Source organism: Hesperophylax consimilis, chromosome 21 (assembly GCF_061612785.1).
Source record: "Hesperophylax consimilis isolate HC1 chromosome 21, BYU_Hcon_1.0, whole genome shotgun sequence".
Lineage (NCBI taxonomy): Eukaryota > Metazoa > Arthropoda > Insecta > Trichoptera > Limnephilidae > Hesperophylax > Hesperophylax consimilis.
In genome coordinates, this window is record NC_142856.1 from 8,269,577 (window position 1) to 8,296,067 (window position 26,491).

At 33.5% G+C, this 26,491-nt stretch overlaps 1 protein-coding gene across 4 annotated transcripts in view; it reads left to right on the forward strand.

Moving 5' to 3' along the window:
• The window catches only part of Graf (GTPase regulator associated with FAK), a 398,790-nt gene that overhangs the window by 285,442 nt on the left and 86,857 nt on the right, over positions 1 to 26,491 (forward strand). For 3 of the 4 annotated variants that reach the window (XM_089644800.1, XM_089644801.1, XM_089644802.1), the window contains exons 3-4: positions 4,028 to 4,099; positions 5,974 to 6,075. In XM_089644800.1, coding sequence (XP_089500926.1) covers positions 4,028 to 4,099; positions 5,974 to 6,075 — 174 coding nt within the window. Of the gene's footprint in view, positions 1 to 4,027; positions 4,100 to 5,973; positions 6,076 to 10,969; positions 11,229 to 26,491 lie in introns of those variants that run through there. The other variant, XM_089644803.1, reaches the window with a different exon arrangement.

The following is a 26,491-nucleotide window of genomic DNA, read 5'->3' on the forward strand; positions in this document are numbered from 1 at the left end:
CAATATTTTAATTAATGAGTTAAACTTATTAATACCATTAAGTTCAAAATAAAAACATTTTTTTTATTTTTATTTCTTAACATCTTTGGTGTTACAATATTTACAACATAATATTAAATAATATTTAAATCACTTTTCTGATAAGTAAGATGCTTGTGCTTAGGAGAGGACAACAATATATTTTTACATATTTATATTGCAAATATTATTACAAAAACTATTAAAAGCCTTACAAGAAAATACAATAAAAGTAATAAAAACAGGTTAGTTATAAATAATACCAAGGAATGATAAGCAGAAACATAATATGTGGAGTTTATTAAGCAGAATTGATTTGAAAATACCTACACGGCACACACGCTCATGTAATCTAGTAAAATAAAAATGCTTGTCTTAGAAGAATATGTTCAACATATGTATAATAACATTCTCTCTGATTCTATCTTCAATGTTACCAAAATAAATATAAAAACTATATTAAAAATGTATTAAACGTGTACCAAACTGCATAAAATGTTATTATATTATGTAATGACATATATTATGTAGTATTACGTTATAATAATCTTCTGTTTTAATAATCTCCTGTTATAATAATCTCCAGTTAAAATAATCTCATGTTATAATAATCTCCCTCTTGAATAACGTTATATTTTTTACAAAATGAAACAATACTATGTTTTAAACCACTTTATATTTATTTTATACAATATTTGGGTTCAATCCAAACCGGTCGACGAAATATAAATAAAAATAAAGTGGCTTAAAACAAAGTATTTGTTTCATTTTGTATAATGTCTATCCACTAAGTGTTTGCTTTCTTCGATAAATTTAATATTTTTTAGTTCTTGTAAGTATAGTTTTTAAATTTTTACATACATAATAGAATAGAATATTGCGGAAATCTGTAATTGGTTTCTCAGTTAGGTAAATTACACGTGTATAAATGAACCACATTGTAAACTGTTGATTTCCCTGAAATAAAATAAATAATTTAAAACAATAAGAAAATTTATTAGGTGGTATTAGAGAATTTTAAATTGTTTTTTTTGTAACTGTCATAATTTTCCTCAGATATATCCAGGAGTAATTTATTGAATAATTTTATACCGTTAAATAAATAATGATGTTTTGATGTTGTAGTTCGAACTAGTGGCTAGTGGTACGGTTAGTCCTCCAATATAAATAATTATTTAGCTTAAAATTAATTATGGAATATTATTTTTATCAAATAAATCTTTATGTCATTGAAGTTCTTAATGTACGAGTATTTTTGTCATAAATTTTTGTGAGAATGGGAACCGGGAAACCTTGGAAAACATTTATTGTTGGATAGTTATATGGCTTTTTAAATATGATTTTTATTAATATTTTTTGAATTGTCACAAGTGGACGCAGGTATGATTTATACGCACCCCCCCCCCCCGAAAACCACGATTTCATATTGTAGTAGTGTAGAATGTGCAAGTGCAAAATAAATACCTTTAAGTATTTTTAATGATACAGTATTTCTAAAAAACATAAAGATGAGTTTTCTCATTCTGTCTACTGTGGAGTTTATTTGACTTTTCCATTTGATGTTATTATCGATAATTATTCCAAGATGTTCACAGCCTAAGCACCCTGATCAAGTTTCTGAAGGAATCGCTTGGGTACCTACTCACGCACTCTACACCTCCTTCATTGACTGGACTATAAGGGTATAATAGAGCTATGTATTCGATACATGCGATTATATTAAATGGCTTATTATTTAGATTCATTAATTGACAAACAGTTTGCGTTACATATTGGTATTTCGTTAACATTGATATCAGTAAATTTTTCTTTAGCATAGACTACAATTCCACTACTTTTATTTTTGTGATAATTTGTGACATATTGTTTGTAGTTTGGAATACTTGGTATATTTTTATGTATTGCTTGTGAGTGTGCCTCGGATAGTATTAAAATATCTGGTTGTGGATATAATGTTAAATACATAGGTATACCAGAAGTTCGTCCATGTTTCAAATTATACTCCTTATGAAGTGCAAGATTGTTAGTAGATTTATTATATTGTTCTAGATTTTAGTGCATTCGCTGTATGTTTCACATACGTATTCTTCTATATTTTGATTTTATTTAAGTTAAATTTTTCATTGCATTTATGAAGGTGTGATAAAATATAAAGTTATAATTCTATAAATATAATAATAATAATCCTCACAATTTGTGTTACGATATTCTTGCTAGATTTCAATTCATATCTTGAGGTTTTTATTTTATTCTATAAGATTTATTTTATATTCAGATAATATTCGGGAACTTATAAATTGTTTGTTTAATTGACAACAATATTTAATTTAAAATAAAACAATAACTTTGTAAACACCACTTTTATTTTTTATACTTTGTGCCGACCGGGTTTCGCTCCCAAAAAAAAACGCTTTTTCTTTTTAAAAAAACAACAACGGACGCAATACTACCAAGGTAATGCGTAAACGCATCACGATCGTCGTTATGCATTAAAAACTACGCAGGATGCTTCTTAGTTCTTAGTGTCAAGCGGCATCGTTGTAAATTAACCCAACGTTGCCAAATCTGATGATTTACTCAACCAAACGCTCAAATAATTTATAAAAATATACTCGTGAATGTCCACGGGGACGCAGTACTATCGAGGTAATGCGTGGACGCAGCAAAATCGTCGTTATGCATTAAAAACCACGCAAGACGATTCTTAGTTCTGAGTATCAAGCGGCATCGTTGTAAATTAACCAAATGTTGCCAAATCTGATGATTTACTCAACTCAACGCTCAAATAATATTTAACAATGTACTCCGAATGGCCACGAGGACGCAGTACTATCGAAGTAATGCGTAGACGCAGCAAGACCGTCGTTTTGTATTCATAATAATATCTACTCGTGATCGTTCACTGGGACGCAATACTATCGACGTGATGCTTGGAAGCATCATGATTGTCATTATGAGTTAAAAATAGTATATTCTCATGAGCGGCTACGGGGACGCAGTACTATCGACGTAATGCGTGGACGCAGCACGACCGTCGTTATGTATATAAAATAATATCTACTCGTAATCGGTCTCGAGGACGCAATACTAACGATGTAATGCGTAGACGCAGCACGATCGTCGTTATGTATCGAAAATTATATTACTTCGTGGACGCGGCAAGATCGTAGAAATGAATAAAAACATACACTGCTCGATATATACATCGTGTAGCGAACCTGTCGGCAAAATGTCAAACGTTCAATATTCGTTTCCAGACATTCTGAGACATTTTTTACTTCCACAAAAATTTTTGCCATACGATTCTACATGGGGTAAGCATCGTTCTGGCCAATTTTGAGGTCAAAACATTGTAGCGTCCGTATATCGGACGCTGTAAGTCGGTGGACGCTGCAATGCTATGGAGTTTTTAGGGGTCGGACGCAACAAATGTAGCGGGATATATATATATATATATATATATATATATATATATATATATCCAAAAATTCTAAACATGAACTGTTTGATAAAAACAAAAAAAAATGAAAAAAACATATTTCTTATAACCATACCTACATAATCTAATCAAATCAAAGTCACAATTGTGACAACCAAAAATATCATAATCTCCTTATATTTTTTATAACTTATATTTTTTAATTAAGGGTAAATTATGATGTAAGGAGACTAAAGCTTCTGCCTTTCTGGTAGCAATCGATTTCTTTTTGTTTCATATATGTTTCCGGCCTCTGAGAACAGCTTCTCACTGTAAACAGCAGGGACTGCGGGACAGCAGAGGTACACTTTGGCCATGCGCGACATTTCAGGGTACCTAGAACTATCCCCGAAACCGTAATCGGCTTAGCCGACTAGTCGGTCTTATTACAACCGACTAATCGGCTAGTCGGCTAGTCGGCGAAAGTCATAATCGGCACATCTCTAGTTTTTTTACTTTTCTCTTGTGGGAATATTTTATTGTATGACTTGTAATAATCATTGTTTAATTTTTGTTTTATTTGTATTACAGCTTGGAAGGGCGTACGAAACGATCATTCAGCCCTTGGAGAAATTCCGCAAGGAACACATCGGCGCTGTTAAGGTAATAAATAATTTAAACCGATTAATTATATTTTGTAGAACTTTATTATCAAATTATATAACAAAAATAATGTTTCTTTGTTCGTCCCGTACGCGTCTCCATGCCATTTATGTGGTCGCTGAATATTTCATGGTTTGTTCTTATTAGTGCCAGGAGTGTTTAGATAGTGGTGTTTGAATGGTAGAAGTTTGAAGTTGGGGACGTCCGAGGAATATGTTGTCAGGTACACTATAATTCACAACTTCAAAACTAACGAAAACCATTTATATTGCATTAGGTATAAGCAATAATTAGTCGCCTGTAATATCAATACAAATTGAAATTATCTCGAGTAAAAATAAATGCCGCCGACGGGAATTGAACCCGCGCGTTCAGATGTCCGGTCAGACGCTCTGGACCACTGAGCCACGTCAGCTTATTTCCAATACGCCAAATAATTCAATATGTACTATTACTTCAATCAACAATTACTGCTCATTATATTTTTTCCACCTGTAAACAACCAACTTTATTTTAATTATTGCTTATAATAATTTATTATCCTTTGTCCTTTGCATAAAACCTTGTCTTATAAACATTAGTTTATCATTAAAAAAAATAACATTCATAAGTCCTCCAACAACGTTGACTAACACTTCAGCTAGTAGGTATGTAGTTTATATTTACAGTTGAAAATTGAAATGCATGAAATTGAAGTGCATTTCAATTTTATAGCTATTATATAAAACTAGTGAGCATATAAAATAATACAGTGGTGTATTTAAGTATAACAATGGTATTTTTTAGTCCTTCTCACTAGGGGATCCTGTGCTGTGCTGGTCTAAAGTTATTTATTTCCATTTGTTATTTTTTCATTGACCTCTTTCAGACAGATTTTAATTCTTGAATTAAACTCATTAAACTTTTCTGTTCGTTTTATATCTGGGGAAGGATGTTGTGGAGTTTTATATCTGGGGGAAGGATGTTGTGGAGTTTTATATCTGGGGGAAGGATGTTGTGGAATTTTATATCGGGGGGTGGGGAAGAATGCTGTGGAATTTTAAATCTGGGGGAAGGATGTTGTGAAGTTTTATATCTGGGGGCAGGATACTGTGAAGTTTTATATTTGTGGGAGGGATGTTGTATAGTTTTATATCTGGGGAAGGATGTTGTGGAGTTTTATTTTTTATATAGTTCCACTATTATCACGCGAGTGGAATCGGTAGTTTCCGGTCGTTCGGCTTGAGGGTGTTGAAGGTCAAATTGGACTAATTCATATTAGAAATAAATAAAAAATTGAACCAATTCTTTCGCTTCGTGTGTGAATTGAGTACATCATTGGGGATAGTTTGAATTCCTGACGAATCAGTTCCAATTATGAATATGGCAATCAAAATAGTTTTCTGTTTTAAAATCGCTTGTCTGGATTCTCCAAACAAACACTTCTAATTTTGAAAATGATGTGTAAATTCAAAGCGAAAGTTCTGGAGGTCACTGAACCGGAGTAACGGAGGCACGATCGAAATTATTATTATTAATATTTATAAAACCTCGATTTCCCAAACGAGGTTTCTGGGAAGAGAAGAGGCTGGTATCTATTTTACAATTATTATTTGACAATTTGCAGTCGGACAAATATATCAAGAAAAAAAACAGATATTGGCATGGAAAATTTATATTTTGCTTAAAATGGTAACACCAACATGATTCAAATGTAAAAGATATGGCTGAAAGAGTTGTGCAAATTTTATTACTCCAGAGCTCACCGCTCCGGAGAATTGACTGGTTCGAATGAACAGACATCTACTTTTATTCAAAGTGATGGGCGTGTGGAATATGTTTTTTAGAGACGTCATTGATTATGAATCGAAATGTAAATCTTAATTTTTTTGCAGGAGGGGAAAAAGAAATTCGACAAGAAAACTGCCAAATTCTGCCAAACCCAAGAACGAACGTTGAACCTTTCAACGAAGAAACAGGACACAGTCTTTCAAGAGGTGAGTCACCCACCCAATTTTTATGTTAGTAGCTGAAAGGATAAATGCGTCTGGTGTACAACCAGGCGTAGCGCATCATTGTTCTACTATGGACTCGGGGGAATCTATCAAACGCACCGCTCATTCCTGTAAAGATTCAAGGGTTTTTTCAAGTATTTGTAACCCGCGACCTCCGAATTCGCAGCCAATTCGTAACCTCTCAACCACGGAGGACGGCATTGTTATGAAGCGTGTGACGTATTTTTCAAGGGTTTGAACTCTCAACCCTTTGATTTAAAAAAAACTTCCCTTATTTCACAGCAATCCGCATTGCATTTTATAGCAATACTTTTAAAGAGCTTTATTACGTGCCAATGAGTTCAGGGTTCAGGCAACAAAGAAACTAACCCACCCCTAAATGTGCACTATTGACCCCCATCACCACCCTAACACACTAATCACCAAACGGCTGCTAAATTTGTCATTCAAAGCCATAAAAAAAACGTAACAATGGCGAAAGAACTATTGTCTTTTCCCGCCTCTTTCGCATTCAGTTTTTTTCTTTGTACTACATACAATTATTCCTAACCTCAACGTAAAAGACAGCACTTCACAAAAAAACGTTTTAGGTTACATAATAAAAATCTTACAGCATAAGTTTTTTATATTCCCTTTTACTCGGTGGAATAATTTTACTGTATAATTACTATACATCGACCGAAAAGGGGCACTTCACAAAAAAACGTTGCAAACTATATCATAAAAATCCTACAGCGTACATTTATTCTATTCCCCTTTACTAGGTAGTTTAATTTTACCATATTATTTTGAACAGGTTCCCATTTTAACATTTACCTACCTTTACCAAAAAGGCGGCACCTCACATAAAAACCAAAAACTATATCAATTTATATTACAGCATTCATTTTTATTTCAACCCTTTTTACTCGTTATATATACTCGCTATAATTTCGAACGTGTGTAGTATACATTTAAAAAATATTACCATAAAAAGCGGCACTTCACAAATGTATCAAAATCTTTCAGCATACATTAATACTATACCTTTTTATTTAGTGCTATAATTTTACAGTCTAATTTTGAACGTGTGGATGATAAGCTCACCCTTCGATACTCATGCGCGTAGTTAGCTTATTTTTCGCCTCACTCTCTTCTGTGGTACGTGTTAAAAATAACTTAGCTCCGTCCCCCTTTAGCGTGAATAACTAATTTGGCTTTTCATGGAGCTTTCTTGCTCGCTCGCTCGGGGAGGCTTGTCATAGTAAACTTCGTCTCTTTCTAACGCGCCCATTCAATAACATATAGGTTAACCTCGCTATCAAATAAAATTGTCATACCCACAATTTTTAATACAATAAAACGAAATAAAAAATTAAACCTTGAAAAATTTTTTTTAAACTCTAAAACATCTATTATTTGTATAGACGTATTTAATTATTTTTTTTCGATTGAATCTTCCTCCCCAGGGACTAACAATTGAGCCACAGACATAGGAATTAATAGACGAGAAGATAATGGCGAGGGGTAAAATCAACTGTTGAAGAACGAAGGGAGTGAAGCTGACTGTGATTCGTCAATAAATCAATCTGACAGTAAATAGGCATCTCGCATTATAATATCACCATTTTAAATTTACTTCTTAAAAGTAAAATCTGCTTTTGAATGAATAGACATTTTTACATGGGAGCGCAAATTACTCGCCATGTTATGAACAAATTTGCGAAGTCCAAATTCGGCAAAAAAATTCGGTTCTATTTTCAGAGTCGAATATTTCGTTTAAGTATTTAGTTAAGACACTTTTATAAATGTTCATAATTTACTTCCCAGCAACCAACCAGCTTTGTGTTTCGCGTCCAGACGTTTCTCGATGACAACTGTAACTCTCGATAACAACTGATTCATATTATACGATGTGAATATGCTTAAAATAAAGTAAAATAATGCTTATATATGGAATGTAATACGACAATTGGGTTTATTCTCTTTTTCACATCTATTTTTACAAGTTTTCATAGTACAAGTCAACATTTTGCCGTGTTATTTCGTAAAATGAACCGATGATGCCTCGACCATAGTTCGCACAAGAATGATGACGTCACGTTTTCAAATTTCACTTGAGGCCATACGCGAGCACAGCCGGCTCCAATGGAACCGGTATGGGGAGTGGGGATAATACGCTTTTAATCACGTAGGGCAGGTCTACTAATATTCATATGTCTATGAATTGAGCCAAATTTCAATGGCGTAGCACCGATATTTATTTCGTATATTAACTGCTGTAATGTCATCCATTTTCGAGAAATGCGTAATTATTTGCCGAGTTTCAGCTCGATCGGATGTCGGGAAGTGGGTTTATTTCGACTTACAAGATTTGCATTCATTCATTCACGAACACAGCATCGAAATTAAAATAGATTTTATTTAAAAAAAAATTTTTAATTATTTTTTTTCGGTAAACAGTTAATATATATGCGTTTTGTTGCTTTATAATATCATCCCCTCTGCGTACTCAGACGTGCAATTGGAGCGATAGTTAGTTTAATGTGTTCTAGAATAGTCTTTATGACATAGGGCACCTCCTAAAGTACATTTTATGTATATTGTAACCAGAGATGTGCAAAATGGGTACCCAAAACCATTTGAAATGCAAAACGGAAATGGGTCAAAACTTTTCCATTTGAAAATGCAAAATGCAAAATGGTTTTTAGAAATGCATTTCAAATGCAAAATGCAAAATACCTATTTTTAAAATGCATTGAAAATGCAAAATGGTTTCTGAGGTCAAACAATTAAAATAAAATAGAATTTTTAAACAATTTTGTCATTTAATAATGGACATCAATGTAGAACAAACATATTACATGATGGTAAATCCAAAAACACCACGTCTACAGATTATGAGACAACAAAAAATTTGCGCGGGACTAATGTTGCCAACGTAAAAACATAGAAACTTAGCAGTTAATATTACAGCGTCATGGCCCAATGTTCAGTATTTTTTGTAATGGTATCACTCAATTGCCAGGGCTCCTACCAGGGAGCAACTTGACAAATGTAAATTATCTCTCATAGCGAGATTGAGGACCGACTGATATTTGGGGCTTATGAAAAAAAGATGAGTGGAGATAATACGAAGAATGTTGCAAAAAGGCATTTAAAATGGAAAATGCATTGAGAAAAGCATTTAAAATGCAAAATTCATTGAGGAAAGCATTTAAAATGCAAAATGGAAAATACCCATTTTGCATTTTGCATTTCCATTTGAAATGGATTTATTTGAAATAAAGCACATCTCTGATTGTAACACACGTTTCCGTAAACATTAAAAGTTTATCAATCTTTCATAACTGTTACAATACGCTGTTAATGGTCATACTTTTAAAGACAGTGACTGTTGCCAAAACTCATATCAGCCACTTGAATTTTGTTAAGTATACTTGATATTGTCTAATTTAGGCTATAAAACCGCAAAATTACGACCACTATCATTATTTGTTAGTTCTTCTAAAATTTGGGCCACTGCCAACGATAAGGCGCACGGCAGTATGGTGAAAATTTCCTTACTCCCCAATGAACAGAAAGTACCTAGAAATGCCAATTTATTAGTGGTGCAAAATTGATGCAATCAATATTTTTTTAACGGTTTTTTGTTTTGGTGTATCTGTAAACGCTTTCGGCAGTGATATCCATGCGAAGCGTTATTGAGAAACAGCTATTTGATTTGCTTAATTAAGCCTATCTATAACGGCCTCCGTGGTCGAAGGGTGAGGCTCTCGACTAGCAAGCCAGAAGTCGCTTATTCAAATCGCGGTGAGCGCAAGTAATTTTTTTTTATTTATTCTTACTATTTTACAATTTCACCATTTAAAATTATATATAGTATATTTGCGGCACGTTACAGAGTGGAAGATTCTCTAAGTATCGCCCTGATGTAAGACGTTGCTTGATGTGGCTTTGGCCATTTTTGTTGCCAGGTACTTCCCCACCTTCCTCTACCCCAACTCCTTCCCTTCCCCATTACCTTCAGCCTCGCAACATACCCCATTTGAGGATGCCATAGTCTCACTGGCTCCAGACGGTTGGGAGCAGTTGGAACTCTTGCGCGGTTGCACATAAAAACAAAAAATCTATAGTTAGCCAAAATGGACAAAAAATTTATATCGAATTTGAATACATTAAATGTTTTTACAGTGTGTTATTTTTATTATATTAAAATGAGAATTAGAAATTTTCTTTTATGAAGCTCAGTAACAAATTTGAAACATGCTGTATACAAGCAATACATCATACGGTATCCGCATCAACCTTTCATTGCGATACCTACATACAAGAACTTTAGACTTCTAAGACCTCTGTTAAAGAAAGGTTTTCGATATTTGAAAATCTTAGATCTATTTCACCACTACGCAATGAAATGAGCTTGTTTCGGGCACACTAATACGCCCACAACACATTCCTATATTTTGTCTCTTCGGTGGAACTCCCTCTTTCCCGCCAATAAGGCGACCGCAGAGCGCCCGGCGCCGTAACCCGGAACCATAACGGAAAATGGCGGGCAAGGAAATGTCAACCGGTGACGCGATCTAACTTTTCCCACATCTACCAATAAATATACTGCGATTTCAACTGAAACTCTCAAATAATAATAAAATACGCACTAAATACAGTATTTTAAACACTGATATCTAGTATCAGAAGGCTTTTGTTGTTGTTTTAAGATATTTTTCATCAAAATCTGTCGTGTTCTGACTGAAGACTGTATCGTATGTGCTGACATTTTTATGGTGATTTGTGTTTTATGGTCGATGCTTCCACCATGATTTGTGAACTAGTGTGATTTTAAATGTCTTATCGATTTTTTGTGAACTGTCACAACAAAGCGTATAGTTCATTTATACAGTTTATTTCTTGAATTGTGCCGTTTCTTGACCTATCTAAGGCGGAAAGGAAACCAACGATAAACTGTTGATTCCGAAATGAAAAAAAACATACAATTTCTACGCTGAACAATGTTGTGTTTGTTGAATTGAGTTTTTCGTAACAAAACTTCGTGTTTGTGAATTTTTTGTATAAGATTCATTGTGTAAAAATATAATATCGGTGGAAATGTTTTTCTTTTAATCTAGTGAATTGAAAATCGTCTATTATGGAAGGTATGTTTTTTACATAATTTCTTATTGTATTTATATTGATTATCTTTACTAACCTGTTTCGCCCATTTTTTTTCTTATTGAATGGTTTGGAACAAACAATATGGCGTCGTGAATTATATTTTAACAGTTTAAAAAGTATTCAAAAACTCCACAACTCATGACGGAAATTTCGTTGCAAGCTTAATACTAAGTAGATTTGCTGTGTATTGGTGCATTTATAAACTTTTATTAGTGATGTCCTTGCGAAACGTCACTGAGAAACAGCCTTTGGTTTTGTTTCCGCCGGCTTGTTGTTTTAAGCGAAAAAGAGACAAAAAGAATTCATTGATCGAATTTGGAGATTCGAAAAATTTTAAACTTACTTTATTAACCTGAGTACCTACTTAGGTTTACAGTTATTCGAAAAGATTCAGTGTGTTATTTTTTAATTATAAAGTCAACTGTTTCAGATTTTACTTGAATTTTGTTTTCTAAAATGGAATAACACGTTTGAAACGTGTTGTATGCAAGTAACGCATTTGTGAAATGAAAATACAATATTAGTATTAAAATTATACAAAATTTACGACCCTGATACTTGGAGGAATTTAAAAAAATATAAAAATTGACTCGCCCAAGTTTGAGTTAGTTTGAGATACTTACAAAATTTACCAAATGATAATTCAAGTGAGGAATAGTGAAAACATGATAAAGGAAGCAGAGACCAGTGCATTACAGACAGACATTATAGTGAATTTAAATTACCAACCAAATGATTAGGTACGTGTTATTTATTAAAATAAAGAAAAAAATAGTAGAACCTTGTGGTAGCTTTGCGTTACTATTTTGTTTGTTGGTGTTATTATTAAAATTCTAGAAACAAATTGTTTATATTAACTAGGTAACTGACTATTAACCATCACGCCGTTTCTCTGCAGGGGTAGACAGAGAGGACAGACCACCAAACAACTCGATCTTGGCACACACTACTTGCCTCGTTCAAATTTTTACATCGTCTCATGCATACTCTTTTATTATTCTAACTATTTCTATGGCCCGACTCAAGTATGTTGTTCACTTGATCGTGCCATGTCTTCCTCGGGCGTCCCCGACTGTCGTGTTCACATTCGCGTCATTATTCTTCTTACAATTCTTTCTTTGTTCGTTAGCTCTACATGCCCAAACCATCTAAGCGTTCCTTTCTTAATCTTACTCAATACGCTTACATGGATCAGCCTTGCATTCTTTGCAAATCTCCGCATTTATCACACTATCATACATGATTTTACCACGCATTCGCCTCATGGATCTCATTTCTACAGCGTTCAGCCTAGTTGTATATTTTCTCTGCCAATTCTATGCCTTACTGCCATACATCAGCACGCTTTTGTGGGCTTTTAGCTTCGCTTCTTTGTATTTTTTTTCTGTTAGCGCCAATCGCGTTCAATCCAGAATCTTAACGACGTAAGTGAAGCAGCCGTGCACAAAAATATGCGACGCTCGGCCCTGGTGCATTGGACAGACCTACGGTTGAATTTGCCTTATTGAATTTTAACGACATAAGTGATGAAGTCATGTAAAAGCAATATTCGGCGCGCGGCCTTGCGTAATTTTCTAGCAGGCATATAAAATCGATCCTTCCGTTCGGTTTATTTTAATTATTTCTGATGAACGTATTACTACAATCTCAAATGTATCTAAAGGGATTCCTCGGGAATTTACTAATTCATCGTTTAGAATAATAAAATCTGGTGCTTACGTCTAATTTTATAGTTCAAAAACATTTATAAAATTTTCCAACCGTTTTACATAAAATATTTTCATAGTGAGGTCCTGTTTTTATTAATCTTAAATATAAATAACTTACATCCGTAGGAATTCCTCTAGAAACATTTGAGATTTTAGTAATACGTTCATCAGAATAAATTAAAGTGTGAGCGTCGAGCAAACCACCTATTAGAATCTTATGTCTTCTTAATGTGATTAAGTTACCTGTGAATGTGACTACTTTTTTAATAAATGTCAAATGTTTCGCTGATCTATACTCGTTATATAACATAGACGATATTGAAGTCTATTTTTGGTATAAGATATTCTGAATCTGAACACCCGTTTCACTAAGTAATATCCACTTTTGGAATCATATTTATACAAGTTCCTGTTATCGAATTTCATTCTCAGCACGCTACAACCATTTCCATGAATTTGAAATGATTCCATTGAAATTGACTATTGGCCTATTTTAATATCGACCTATTGACTGCTCTGTTCTTCATGAGACCTTGTAATACTGACTAAACGGCTTTGGATTGGTTTAAAAATGTACAGTTATTTATTTTTATGTTTGCATTCTAAATGTTAATATTTCAAAAAATAAATATTTATTTCTAATAATAGAGCGTATATCATCATCCATCAAAAACAGTTTTTAGTTTTCGGATACGTTCAGAAATTTTATATTTATTCGGATTTTATTGCAAAGCAGAAATACTCCGACCGTCTGACAGAATGTAACAGAGGCCTAAACAGTTAAAAGAAATCAAAAATTAAAAAAAACTGTGAAATTTCCTTACTCTGCTTAGGTACTTCTAAATACGTCAAAATTATTGAAATAACACTTCCTTTCAACTTAAGGGGAATCTACAAGCCAAAAATGTGTACATTCTTGGTATACCTTATATTGTAGGTAATAGGCATTAAAATCGCTTGACAAACGGAGTCTAGAAAAGTTCGATTTCAAGCACAAAACTGGTTTTAATATATTTTGTAAATAATTTATTAGAAAGCAAAAAAGTTAATCAAGTGAAACTGTCACAGATAATCTTAGGTAAAATACTGTATTTTTTAAAATTCATGCGTTCATACATTTCTATTGAAAAATATTTTTTTTGTAGTTTACATTTATATTTTTTATTGAGTAATTATTATTTTTATTTGTATTCTACTCAAGCGAAAAGATAAAACAACCTTCAATTTATCTAAAGCATATTTGTTGGTTTTCATAATATACACCAATCCGTTATAAAGATTAGTCAAAATAGTGATTTAGCATTAATCTTCGCCTTAATTAGTAAAAGAAACAACAACATATTTACATCAGGGAAACATGAACATATTCATATTTTTTTTAAACTTTTATGAGCTTGGATAATATTGTCGCCGTGTTTAATTTTGTTAGTATGATGTGAGATGTGATGTTTGCCGGAAGACTTCGCTTCAATCTAAATACCCACGTTAAATAACCCAAACGACGAACCAAAATCGGTTTTAAAGCTCCTATAATTAAAAAAAATATATATTATTAATTTTGTGTACCTGCATTGATTGCCAACTGTCATACGGCAAAATAAAAGCGTGGCGTCACGGGAAATATAGCTTATTGTTTCTTTACATTGTATCATTGTTTACGTAAGAATTTTCAACCGTTTTAATCCCGTGTTTGACTGGAATTACCAATCATTTGAAGAGATTCTCAATAAATTAGCAATAGTCATGTTTCTCCAGAAGTAAGTGAAGAACAGAAATTTTACTTAAAAAACGATAAATTTGATCGAATCCCCAAAACCTATCATTACATTATATTTCCACTCTATTAATATTACTAATAATAGGGCTGTTGAAACGTATTATTTATTTTGTGTAAGCCACCGGGGGGCAGGGTAGTAAGAGCACCCCCTGGCGGGTGCTCTGTAATCGCAGCTTTATTGCGTCCCCCATTGTGAGAGAGTTCCCATGGGATTATACGTAACAATGATTTTGACGTACTTCATTTGCAATATGTACCTACTCCTGGTAGATGTGTTCATACATAGAAAAAAAATATTTTAGTTGACTGCTTTTCTCTTGAATAATTTTCAATTAATTTATTTAAAACCTCTGTTATTCTAATTTATTAATCCCCTATAGTTTTCTATACCTGTCCTTATATAACTTACTATTCCATACTCTCCGCACAAATAATTCTTCTGATCACAACTTATGGACTTACGTACAATTTTGTTTTGTCTGATTATTTTATATGTAAGCGGATAATGTGCTTATGCAATAATGGAGGACTTATCTAGTAGAGAAAAAGTACCCAAGACGTGTCTTTTCGTATTTGCCCACTCACCTATAAACCGGCCAATCAATGTTTATGAGCCCTTGAGGTGATTTATTCAAATCATCCTAATATTATGAATGTTATTATGTGTATATCATTTTTGAACACTAGAATTGTAAGTTGAATTTTAATAAATAAACCACCTTTAAAAGTGCAGTTGGTATAAAAATTATATAAATTAATAGAACAGGTTGGTAATACGTAATTTACAAGTGAATACAAGTAATTTACGCGTGAATACAAGATATTTACAAGTAAATACAAGTAATTTACACGTGAATACAAGCAATATACAAGTGAATACAAGTAATTTACAAGTGAATACAAGTAATTTACAGTAAAAGTAAATGAAAAAAAAAATCTAATCGCTCCTACGCGATACTCCTAAATAATAATATAAGCTACATAAAAACATCTTACAGGTATTTCTTATATAATTATGAACTTAATTATAATATTACGCCCTATTGGGTGTTTTATGGAACATCGAAAAATGTAGATAAATATGAAGTGTGCATGTAAGAAAATATACACTTTGTGAGTCAGTTACAAATATTCTAATACATTGTTTTTTAGTTTGGTCAGCGATTGGTGGCCTCTAATTTGACAATTATCAATTGCTATCATAGTTACGAACTAAAAATAATGATTCACAGGTAAAAGAATCACTGCCGCAAGTCGCAAAAAAATAATCTGTAATAACTCAAAATCTTTCTTCTTTAATGCACAAAGCCTTTTCGATATGCACTTAATCGCTGCATCCCTTAAAAACTACCCCGGGCGATCTATACACTTTATGTACTATTTTTTTCAATTTCTTTGTTCAGCTTCTCCCGTAAAAGCTTGCTGAATTATTATGCGTAGGGTGAACCGGGGCAATTTTACCAAAATTACTTTTTAATTTCTCTGCCTTCAGCTATAAGTATTATGCTCAACGATATCCACTTATTTGACAATATTATTTTATTATTACTGCTCTAATTCTGTATACAAGTATTAACTTATAATGCAAATGCTGCAACTGACCCTGATCTTTGGGTCATTCGTTGCAGCCGTGGAAATTGATTAAAATAAAATGTTTTGGCATAAAATTAGCGCAAAAAGCGTAATGTTAATAATTTCGACGAGGAAAAATATCGTAATGCTTATTCGCTTGGAACAAACTCCCTTCACATATGCGAAAGATTGACGGCTCATCTGGGTTCAGAGCAAAACTAAAGACTCACCTTTTCTAATTTTCGTGTCCATAATAATAACCGCATTTTTCAGTAGTATTTCATTTCTCAGTCAAAGGGATTTATCTTTCTCCCTGACTACCGACTTTAATGTAATAACAATTTATTATGCGTAAACAATTTTTTGTAATACATATTTTATATCTTACCACTGACAGCACGGGCAGTAATCTTAAAAAAATGACTAACTAACTAACAATCACGCCGTTTCTCCGCAGGGGTAGGCAGAGAGGACGGACCGCCAAACAACTCGGTCTTGGCACACACTCCTTGCCTCATTTATACATTCATACATCGTCTCATACATACTCTTCTATTATTCTGACTCTTGACATGGCCCGACTCAAGTATCTGATTCACTTGGTCGTGCCATGTCTTCCTCGGGCGTCCCCGACTTCTGCTACCATTCACATTTGCATCGTATATTCTCCTTACACTCCTTTCTTCGCTCATTCGCTCTACATGCCCAAACCATCTAAGCGTCCCTTTCTTGATCTTACTCATTAAACTTACATCAGCCTTGCACTCTTTGCGGATCTCCACATTTCTCACACAATCATACATGGTTTTATCTCACATATGCCTCAGGGATCTCATTTCTACAGCATTCAGTCTACTTTCATCCTTTCTCTGCCAGTTCCATGCCTCACTTCCGTAAATCAGGGTAGGTACCAGCACTCCATTATGGAATGCTAGCTTCGCTTCTTTGGACAATTTTTTGTTAGCGCCATATTTGTAAATAAGTATGTTTGTTGTAAATCTCTAGTTTTAAGCTATAGTCATATTGTTCCGTCACGCCGATTGCTTTTGACAGGCAGTGTGCTAACCAATAGTATCGTCAGAATTTAAACTGTACAGTTTAAATTTCGCACACGTCAGCTATAACCACGGAGTGTGCCGTGAGCCATTCAGTCGCACAAAAACCGTTCGTCCTGTCAAAACACCATCGCCGGTTCTTTATCGGAATAATCACCTTACGTATTTTATCGCAATTTATTTTAAAATAACGAGTGCTAATGAACCACGATCACCGTCCCAGTGCTGACAGATGAGTCTCACCATGCAGATTCCATCCGCCACCCGGTAAATTGATTGTGAATTAACGTTACGCATTGTGTTTTCGCATTCGCCTGTCACAAGCCATAGAATTCATTTATTCGTTATCTGTGTGGAATAGCCCTTTAGTCGGCTATTCGAACCCTTGTTCGTTCCTCGAACACATATTATAGCAGTATTATGCTATAATATGACTATGCATAGTTTTAAGTCACTAGTTATAAGTCTTAGTTGCAAGTCACTAGCGATTTATCTTAGTTATAAGTCACTAGTTATAATAAGACTTAGTGCTAAGTCACTTAAGCCACTAGTAATAAATACGAGGTTATAAGTCCAAGTGATAGGGAATAGGTTAAATGTTTAAATTAAGTTGTTAAGCGCCTTTGAGGTGATTTTCTGACGAAAACGGCGCTATAGAAATGATCCAATCATTATTATTATTATTACTACTGCCCCCCTGCTACAATTATCACTGGTCTACCCTTATACACGGTGAGAATGAATATAATAGATGGCAGGTGTAGTATGGTTTGTACATGCTGAATTGTATGGCCGATTATTTCCTATCAATGAGTTTTTTCAGGTGATAATCCGTAAACTACGATTGCAGCATGCAGTGCTTTTGTTATAAAGCTTTTACGGCGTTGTGCTTCCGTTTTCTTGCACTTTATTCTATTTTATTTTATACCTGTAACGAAACATTATTTGAGGGAAAAGATACCAGCATTAGGCTAGGCTATTTTGAGGAATTTCGTTTACCTGATACGGATTATGCTAGTAAGTGCATTTAAGCGAGTGCACGTAGAAAAATGAGTACGGCTCTTTTTATCAAGATATTGTTAAAAATGTAGCCATTTTCTAATGAAATATTAATCATTCAGAATATATCTGAACACGTGTTCACGCAGGTCTCCTTGTCCGAATAAATATAATGGACGAGATGCGACAATATTATTATTTCTAAAAACACACGTGTTACGACTTCCTCTTAACATATTCGCGCTTTACTGATAGTTTGTCATGAAATTTATTAAATCGTTCGTAATAGGCCTCTAGTCCCATTTTTAACAGGAAAGCAAATAATTTGATCAGATTTTCAATAAATTAACGATATTTTATATCGGTATGTTTTTTCAGTGTGCTCACTTTGTATCTTGTGTCTGCAATAAAGCTTTGTTGTAGATGTGTACCAGTGGCGTATTTTTCAATCTTACCATTCTTGCTCACGTCACAAAAGTCACGGACCGCCACTGGTGTGTTCTTATTCCTTACTAATACAATATTTTATCATCTCCTGAAATTGATCCATTGCTAATAAGTACTAATGTAGCGTCATCTAAGTTATATTTTTTTACCGTAAGTCCACACATAATCCTATCATCTTTGAGGGTGCTGTGTGGATGGTCTTTTTGAGGTTAGGAAATAGTGTACATCAATCAGTCTTTGAACGAAAACGTTCTTATGAGATGAATGTCAACCGTGTACTAATGCTGGGCGCGCGTTTGGTGTGTTTTTCGACTGTGCACCGGTGCCGTCGGCATTGATGACGCTAGTTCCCTACAGCATCTTGCAGTGAAATACCGGTAGAACAATGACAACATTCACCCCTAGAGATTGTAATCCGTTTGTTAAACACTTGTTTCAAACTCAGTCGTATTACCTTAATATTTAATAGCATCTATTGTGCAAAACCGTATATTTTTAATTCATTGATTCTCCTCTATGTGAATACCGCGCAAGAGTCCCAACTTTTCTGAATGAGTGGAAATATGGCATATCCAATTAGTGTATTGTTATGAGACTGAAGCGATAGCGAAGCGGGAGGGGAAGGAGATGGGGAAATAAAGTTTGGGAAGTACCTGGCAACACTGTTAAATTCATTTAAACTAACGTTTTCATTCTGAATTCTGGTCTTTCACCAGGGGATTACTGAGAGCGTCCACTACTCAGGATAGACATTTACAGACAGACTAAATTTAAAACGGTCGAGTTAAAAAAGGACTCCGTCAAAAAATATGGCATATATCCCCGATCGTGTCTGGAGTTCCAGCATTATACACGTAAAGGGTTTGTTCCGGTGTTCATCGTCTCTTTGTTTTCCGTTTGTCATGACTACATTTCAATTAAAACCATCCCTCCTGTCTTTTGTCAAACCACCCCGGGACCGCCCCCGCCCCCGCCCAACCCTACGATTTCCGCCCTTGCAGCTGAACAGATGTTCAGACTGAAATAATTGTGACAAAACCATTTGGAAATTAATTGTCAGAACTGGAAGGGCCTAAATGTCAGTTGCCCGTTTCCAAATTTATTTTTAATATTGTTGTATCAAAACGTTGCTTAAAATGGCTTTAGCTGTGTTGGGTGATCAGATCTGATTAACCAGGTAATTACCAAAATTCCTCTTTTCCATATCCACTAGCTTCACCTTTACAGCACACCCCAATTGGGGATTCCATAGTGTCACTTGCTTCGGGCAGTTCGGACTCTTATTTGGTATTTTCTATCAAAAATGTATATATTATGTAGAATCATTGACTCACAATATAACCAATTATGTGTCATTAAATGAGAAATAATCATTTTCGAAACAACGATTAAAATTGATTTTAGATTTTAAGAAGCATTATATTTTTGATATTGGCTAAAGAAGGAGGACGCGCAGCTCGGCATAGTACCCCAAAAATAAATTACTTTAAACGATTAAAATTAATTAAACATTACAGTGAAAATCTCTAAAAAAAATCCACTTAAATAACCTCTAATGCTCTTTATCAATATTTTTTTAAAGAAAGAAAAACATTCCAAGGTTACGAATAACCTGACAATATTTCAAAATTACTTACTACCACCATAGTAAGCTTAAAATGTTTCTTGTGTTTTGATGGAGGACTTAGCCAGACGAAGAATTGAACACACTACGCCTGGGTGGGACCCAAACGCGATGTCAACTCGGCACTGACCGGTCAATATATATTTTATACTGTTTGCGTGCATTTTCCCGAAACCGGTTGACATTTTTTATTAAACGGAGTGGCTTAAAACAATTTTTTTTGTGTATTAGGTAAATATAAATAGAGAACATCTGTAAAAAACCAGAATAAATAAGTGATTAATAATTTATTTATTTATTTAGAATTTACGGCACAAGTGCCATTTATTTACATACAAAGTTTTTATTTTATTTTTTTACATATACATAGTGCAGTATTAAATTTTTATGAGAAAAATTAAAGAATTAAATTAAGTTAAAACATAACAAATAAAATAACAGTAAAGAAAGAAGCGATGACAATAGCCTGTTATGTAGTGACCTCATTAAAATAAGTGGCATTAAAATGTGTTTTATGTGCTTTACAAGGGGAATATTAAAAGTATCTGCGAATTTAGCATAAAAGTTCCCAAGTGTGTGCAATCTATTTATAACCGAGTTATATCCTGAGACTGTGGTATAATTGTCACAATAATACATACTAGAGGACCTTGATCTAATGGTAGATACATGAAATTGAATCGGGCTATCCAACTGATAATTTATAATGCATTATTGTTATAGTTTTCATAAGTAAAGCGCACGTGCGGTGAAATATAAATTAAACGTCGCAAAAAATATTCGTTTAATTTTGTTACTGTTAAGCCTTCTGGTCCTAAGCGCCTAAACCGAAAATAATCTTTAAAAAATATTTTCGCCGCCAGCACAACGAAAGATATTTCCAACTTTGACAGTATTAGAAAAGCAAAAGCATTATCATTTTCAATCCTTTCATGAAAAAAATCTGACTACATTTAGACTTTCATTACGAAAACTTTTCATAAACTGTGAAAGCTCTTTATGCATTAATTGTTTGAGCTTTGATGCGACACAGGGGGGTTGTTTTCAACCCTTCCAGACGGAAAAACGTTTTTTTCTTATTTTTTCTAATGAAGCTTTGTATTTACGACAGACGTTTTTATTTTCTCGGTTTTGTGAAAGTATTCGTTGTTGAATGTAAATGTACAAGGTTTTTGCTTATTTTTTGTCTAAAGTTTGCAGAATGCCGTACCTAATGCCTTTACAACGGAGTGTAGGAAAGCATTTCTTCCAGATGGTGTATTTTATCTTCTTCTTCTTCCTAGCACTATCCCAAGTCATTGCCTAGGTAGGCTGTTGGGGTCGGCTCTTCTCGTTCTCAGGTTATAGCTTCTTCGGTTCTGAGTGTCGCTTTCATCTAGGCCGTTTCTTTGTAGGATTTTGGAGCATTGGGTCATCCAGGAGTTCTTTGGTCTACCTCTGGATGACTGTCTTTGAAGCTCTATAGACATTGCCTGCTTCACTGTGTGGTCTGGTGGTCTCCGTCTTATGTGCCCATACCATCTTAACTGTCATTCCTCTAGCTTACTGTTTATGTCAGTGACACCCAGGCTACCACGAATGCGTGAGCTATATATATATATATATAGATATTAATAAGTAACATTTTATATCCAGTGTGCATCTATGCTAAAACTTCTATAAAAATATTCCATTACCTAAGTACTAATATTTGAACTTCACAACATTGAGACATAACCCACGAAAAACTGCAAGACTTTTGGCTTCCTTAACATTTAATTGTTCATTCAACACTTTGAAACCTTTATAATAAATATTGTTTTGTGTTGCCGATCAATTTGTCTTAGTAATCCAAACATATTTGCAAATTCTCGTAGGATAGCCATGGACAGTACTGTTAATACCAACACTTTTTAACATATAATCCATCTATCTACATAAATAAATATATATATATGTTCGTTTGTTCAAAATCTTAAATCTCCAAACGTTCTTCACCGATTGCTTTGAAGTTTTGACACAACTTTGCATTCGAATACGCGTCTGTTTTTATATACCTACATTAGATAGATGTCGCCATGTTGTTAAAAACAAGTAACAGTGAATTTTTTTGGAAAAACGTGTTTTTTTTAACAGCGCCATCTGTTGGATGTAAAAGCAACACGCGCTATTGTTTCTCTATCTGCACAGACATACTGAGCTAGGAGATACTTTTTAATGGTTTTTTCGCCATTTTTTTTAATTCACCTCAAGTCTCAATTGTGCTTTAAAATTTATTTATATTCTTATATACATAATCATTTAGTAAAACAGTAATAAAGAAATAAAAGTTTGCTATTAGTTATACACGAATTCAATGTAGAAGAATAGTATTATTTATTTATTTATCATTCATTAACGCCCTATCGGGCTTTTACATGGTAAATTGACAGTGTATGTATGTAAGTGTAACATAATACATGGATAATAGCATAACTAAATAAAAAAAAATGCTAATACTAAGATTGACATAAAATCCAAATCAAATAATAACATAATCATTTAACATTCATATATGCATTTAATTATTCATGTTTGTTGCAAAACCAGTAAGACTGAAAACAGTGAAATAATTTAATTTTTCATGTTTGTTGCAAAACCAGTAAGACTGAAAACAGTGAAATAATTTTTTACTCGTCAGGTAAATAGAAAATAAATATAAATAATATACTGATATGTATTATAAAACAAATGTTTAAAAAAAGAAGAAAAATAATGTCTGTTGTATCTACAGAAAAAAAAACTAATAAGTAAGTAATGGTAAAGTATTATGCTTAGGTTAGTTATTAATATTATTGAGGTATGTTACTATAGCCTTCTTGTGACTATATACCGTGCACTTGAACACATCTACAATTTCTATTGCCAACTGTATGTAATCTAGGTATAAGTGAGTATTTAAATGACTCAGTCCCGATATTGTTGTTGTAATTAAAAATAATTTTCGATCGTGTAGTTCTAGTTGGTAATCTGAGGGTGATTAGGATCAATAAATCAGGGATGTCTAATTTCAGGGCTGTTAATGGAATTATATATAACTTATATAATTCCATTAACCTGCATCGGACTTACGTCCCACCTGCATCGGATTTGCAAATATATAAATTTTTCGAAAACTCTTCTTATTGAAAATATGAATAGACAATATGGCATTTTGTATTTTTAACGGATCATATGGATTTTTGAAGCTTAATAACGCGTACTGTAAATGGTCACGCTAACTTAGAAATTCCACGTAGACAAGCTATATGCAAATATCAAAACGATAGACCTCGATGTTGGATATTTTAGATTGAAAAAACAATAGATTTTCTGGCCCCGTATTCAAAGATGTTTTGATAGGGAGATATGTAAATACGAATGTTAGAGGGAGCGCGCTAATATTAAAAAACGATAATAACTAAGAGAAAATGGTGAAAATATTTAATTAAACACGACTCACGTCTATCCAATCTCATGACTATTGCAATGCATTTGTTGGCTTTACTTATTGTATCTTCCCATTTTTACCTTGTACTGTTATTGCAGTATCATCGACAAAAGAGAGAATTTTACCTGGTATATTACTATGTTGCATAGGTCATTGATGTAGATTAGAAAGAGTGGTGGCTCTAAGACAGTTCCTTGTGGAACACCATGTTTTACTACATCGTAAGCGCTTAAGGTTGATCCTATTTTTGTGAATTTTTGGCGATTGTAGCTACATGTAGCTTTTTAATAGCATGAGACTCTTGTTTTTGATACCAACGTTAGAGATTTTCTTTAATAGAATTTTATGGTTGACCGTGTCAAATAATAAAACACTGTGCATTTTTTCATGCCTACTACATTGAATAACAGAACAAAACGTGTCTTAAATAATTTTCGGAGCTTGCCTTGCGTTTTTTTTATATCGAGGGAACTACATATAATTAACATTTCGGCATAACAAATGTATAGATATTATCTTAAAAAATAACATATATTTTTTATGGAACTTAAAAACTTAAACAGTTAACGAGAAACTTGTTATTAATTTGTAGAAATTGGGTATGCGGGACTTAATACATCAATGCGTTTTAGAATCAAGATCTGATCGTAAATCAGCAAACATCTTCACGATGAAGCATTCAGCTTTCTTAACTTAACAATTATATAAATCATAACATTTTCTTTTAATTCTTTTAACATCCATCACAGCGCTCGTCAGTCGCTGGGCGTTCATTATAAATCCGACGCACTCACCTCCTCGAGACAAGCCGTTGAGAAAGTTTACAAGTATTTCCTTAAAAAGCTCGTCGACTTTTTGTGGACATTTGCGGCGTGCGTTTTATCGTTTGTTGATGATATTATAGAACACAGCTTCTGATATTGAGCGGATCAACATGTTAAACAGGGTGTTAGTCCCCCGCATACCCAATTTTTACCGTTTTATAACAAGTCTTTGCATCGTCTTCATAACGTTCGTAAGTTGAATATCACAATTTTTTGTTTGATTTGTTGCATTGTATAATTTCGCAGCATAGAATTTAATATTTCTCTGTCCAAAAGATGTGTTCAAACTTCAAACTGGGAATAACCAGTATATTTTGGCTTATTGCTCTGGTTGAGTATTTATGTTGGGCAGTGAAGTATTTAGATATATTTTTTTAAATAATTTTTTTTTTAATTAAGTTTTTGTGCATTGTAGACTTGTAAGTTTTTAAATATTTCTTCTGTCGGAGTTCTAACCGGAACTTTTAGAATTGTCTTTTGTACTGCTTTTTGGGCTATGTTGAGCCACTCAGTGCGAGTGTTCAAGGCAGACCCCCGACCAGTTATCCTGTAACTCTATTAGTGATTGACACAAATCGTAGTACACTTTTTTACTGTCATCTATTTTGAGGATATTACGGATGTTTCTAAAGAAGAATATTATGTACCTGATTAGTTTTTTTTGTAATAACGTCGATGTGCAAGTTCCATCAGAGAATTTCATCGATTTCGATTCCAAGATATTTGATGCTTTTGGAGTGCTTTAAAACTTTTCATTTTGAGCTTTGACAAAAAGACCCCTGAAAATAATCTCGCCAGTAAATCCTAAAACCTAAGCACATTACATCCGTGTTGCCTTTTCCAATATTCGGGTAATTATGCCGGCCGACCTCAATTTGGTATGATATCGATCGAAAGCATCGGCCAAAGCTCAAAGCTCAAAGCTCATGAAAACTGTTAATCTGGATACGATCTACGAACTGCGGAAACACTCAACTTTGATCCATGCGAATGAAATTAGTAAGCAGTTACTCCACCATAAAAATAAGCGCTTTTCATAAATTATTTCACACGATGCTGGATTTCCAGTGACCAGTCGGAGTACCAAGTATTATGAAGTACAAACTATTACTATTTTTGACACTGTCTGAACTATAAATCCAGCTAACCCATTGGGCGCATTTTGCACCCTTGTTCTAAAATTAATTAGGAAACACACTAATATTATAGAACTTCCTTCTTCTGGCGTTAGTAAAATTAGAGAGTATTTATTGATGTATTTTTTAATGTAAGTATTCTAGTTCTAAGTCTCTACATATGTAAATATATACCTACGTAGGTGGCGATAAGGCTTAAATTCCTGCTTAACACCATCCAGCTGTTTTGATTTTTGCAAGAAAAAAACATGGCCAAAAAGTGCCTATTATTTTATTTTGTGGATGTTCAGGCATAAATATTTAATTTTTTTCCGATCATTTTATAAATAACTTAATTTGCCACATTATACAATAAAATTATAACCGAAAATGGGTTCGTAAGTAGGAAATTTTGAACTTTAAAGCAGTTTTCATAGGCCTTGTAAATTATATTTTTCTGGGCTTATAAAAAGACTTATTTAAAAAATACTCGATTTTTTCAAAGGCCAAGATGTATTATACACGCGGCATTTATTTGAAGCATCTGAAACATTTCTATGCGACCAAATTTTCAAACCAAAAACACATGATTTTGCATTGCTACGTAGTGCATCGCCTTAAGACAGTAGTAATAGGCCTTACTCGTTAGTCACTAGATATAAGTCTTAGATGTA